The sequence below is a fragment of the Cyprinodon variegatus genome, unplaced genomic scaffold (genome assembly GCF_000732505.1).
Source record: "Cyprinodon variegatus isolate N-32 unplaced genomic scaffold, C_variegatus-1.0 Scaffold523, whole genome shotgun sequence".
NCBI lineage: Eukaryota > Metazoa > Chordata > Actinopteri > Cyprinodontiformes > Cyprinodontidae > Cyprinodon > Cyprinodon variegatus.
In genome coordinates this window covers 360844-364097 of record NW_015150976.1, presented here as the reverse complement: position 1 = coordinate 364097, position 3254 = coordinate 360844, and the positions used below count along the sequence as shown (strand labels likewise).

Here is a 3254-nt window from a genome sequence, read left to right as displayed (position 1 = left end):
AACTCCTGGACTGTATTAGATATCTCAGAAATCCAAAGCGTACTAGAAAGCAGAGAAAAAGACTTGCGATCAGTTCTAATTTCAGTAGCTTGTAGGACTTCAGCCGCGCTCTGACCGACCAATCACAGACCCCATCCAGTGGTGCATCAGATAAAAAGTGAATTTCTCAGGAGTGACAGTGGTGACAACCAATCACACAGGAAAAGACATAAATCAAGAAGGCGGGCTTCAGAATGATGACAATGATGATTGTCTGTGTACTGTAACGCAACATTGTTACACTGTTTTTGGGGATTAAAAAGTGCAGGGGACATTTCAACCCCCCCTCCCCAAATTATATACATTAAGTACGAGCAATGACAGCATAAATATATATATATATATATATAATATATATATTAGGGTGATAAAACATCCGTATTTCCCAGGACATGTCCGTATTTCACGTCCTGTCCCGGGCGTCCCGGGTTTTTTTTAGAACATGAGGAAATGTCCTGTTTTTTAAATTACCTTAATTGGACCATTACATTTACAGGCGCTGCGTGTGACCTAACCCCTGAGCCACGTCAGTGCGGGGAGCCCTGTTCTTAATCAGAATACTGTATAGCGTGGCTGTCAGTATGCCAACAACATGCAAAAGCGCAAATGTATGTTTACCGACGATTTACAAAAGAATTTCCCCGCTTTCAGACCAGGTCCAGACAAATAGGAGGCCTTGTGCACAGTGTGCAAAGCAGGCACATATATCTCGGTGTCCAACAGAGGTGCAAGGGATCTGAAAAGCCACCTGGACTCCGAAAGTAAAGATAGTCTATTGATATGTTTGTTCGTTTTTGGTACATTTTGAATAATTTTTGCAACACAAAAGGTATTTTTTGTTAATTAGCTCATTTGTTAATTTATTTTTTCCAATAGCCTACAGAACAGACATTATTTCATTCATTACTGAGGCTGAGTATCATGTGTTATTGGGAGTTGAGAGTTATTGTTAACTTTTGTTAATTGAGGGATGTTTAGATGAGACGTTATTTCTTTCATTGTGCTTTTCATTCATTACAGCTATTGTTAAGCATTTTTAATAAATACATTTTGAATAAAATTATCATTTGTTATTGGAGTTATTGCTGTTGACTTTTACTGAAAAGCATTTTTAATAAGTCAACTGTAAATATCATGTTATTGTAGGATTACATAGGCCTAAACAGGATGAGGGGACATTGACTTGGAAGTTATGGTACAGCAACAAAAACAAGGCTAAGAAAGGCTAAACCTTGACCTTCACTATAAGTCACCATCAGCCTACCATTTTTCCAGAATTTTGTCCAGCTAGGTGGACTTTGGGAGCTTTTGTAGAAAAATTGAATAAAAAAGATTACAGTTATAATCTCAGCACCTGCTGTAAAGGTTGTAAAATCACAGTGCAGGGCTCCTCCACCTCAATCACAACCTGTGGAGGAAGGGTTTCAAAAAGCCTGCTCTGAGAAAGAGCATCCCCTCATTTTCAAGTGTAGGACGACCATCGACAGCAGCAGCAGAGGCACCTTCGATTGCAACAGGCTGGGATCATAATGGCATCTCACTAACCAGAGGGCTTTCAAAGATCCATCTTTAACCAGGCTGGATGTTAATGTAGCGACACTTTATTATTTAGATCACTGCTGGATTTATTATCTTAAAACATATTTCTACTTTTACCATGTTTGTTTGATGTATTCCAACATGACCAAGGCAAAGCAACACGTTTCATTTCATTAAAGATTATATGTACCTTTGAGGCCAGAGCTTCAGCACTTTCTCGACATAGCCTCTCTATCTCCAGGTCCTCCTGAATCGCACTGACTTCTTCTATGACCATCTGAGACACTAAAAAAGAAAACAACAAAACAGAAAGATATAAATAATATGACACATTCCTGCTGTTTAACACTGAATGTTTTCATCGCGTTAAAGATAGTCAGTGGGGGATTTACCATTAGTCAATACTAGGCAGTATCCTAGGGCTCCAAGGTCCTGGGGGCCCCATAGAACTCTGTTTATAATATTATGTGTGTCTCAGACCCCCCAACATTAATTTCCATTGGCAGTGTTCTGTCAGATGAGCATACCCATAGTCAATACCCATTTATCCCTTTAGTTTATCCCTTTAGTTTTGTACAAAAAATAAACTTTAAACTACATCAACGGGCGTGTATCCCTTTGGTTATGTACCAAAAAAGAACAATTTAATTAATTACTTTTTTGTGTTTTTTGAAGCATATGGCAATCTCACCTAAAATATATTTCTTTTGTACAAGAATAAAGGGATACCCGCCCTTTGAGGTAGTTTAAAGTCTATTTTTCGTGCAAAACTAAAGGGGAAAACGCAAATCTGACGTCTTGCACAGGCGTATTTACTATGGGTGTGTTGGTCTGATGGGTATGTTCATCTGACAGAACAGCGGTTCTAGATCAAAACAACTAGGGGAGCAGGGTGGGGGCTTTTTTCTCATGGGGCACAGAATCAACAATAAAACAAAACAATTAAAAAAAGACAACTTGTTCATAGTTTGATATAAAGAGCAACCTGTGGCTTTGGAGCTGCATGTTTCAGCCCCTCATTTAGCAGATGGACACTGTGCTCCTACCTCAGTATGACACAAGATTCACTTTTAAATCACTTATAAAGGAAAAGTGTACACAAAATGAAAAAGGAGTTCAGTTAACAAAGGAAATTGGTTAAAATAATCGTAGCGGCACTTTATTCATAAATCATGGTAAGAATAAGAAAGACAAAGAATCCAATCAAAGCCACCTCTTGCTCTGCCCTTTCAGATGACTAACTTTCGCAGCTCTTCTCACAGCTGGAGGTGTCACCAGGAACCATTTGGCTAAACAAAGGGACAAAACAGTCCTTGAGCAATCAGGTGTGCCGCCAACCTTAAGAGCCTGGACATTCCTCTCACATAAATCAGTAAAAGAGGGAGGCTTATGAGGTGCATACAGGCTGAACTGATCAGGATCTGGTTTAAGACACACATATGAAAATAGAAGACATATGAAAATAGAAGACATTCAGAAGTGACGCATCCTAAATCTGATGGCCTTTTTACACTAAAATGCAACAAAGAAAATTGTTTTAAAGCAAAAGTCCGGTCAGATTCAGAATACAAACTTCTGAAAGTATTTAAATATGAAATTATTACTTACTGTTCAATAAATGATAAGTGTTTTTAGTTAAGATTAATTTTCATGTGAATGTGCTTTACTGGAGGCAT

The 3254-nt window shown here is 38.4% G+C and overlaps 1 protein-coding gene across 1 annotated transcript in view; it reads right to left on the bottom strand.

Moving 5' to 3' along the window:
• Window positions 1-3254, bottom strand: part of shtn1 (shootin 1) — a 41962-nt gene that overhangs the window by 23538 nt on the left and 15170 nt on the right. Inside the window, exon 4 of the mRNA XM_015391061.1 lies at window positions 1769-1863. Within this exon, the coding sequence (XP_015246547.1) occupies window positions 1769-1863 (95 nt within the window). The remainder of the gene's footprint in view (window positions 1-1768; window positions 1864-3254) is intronic.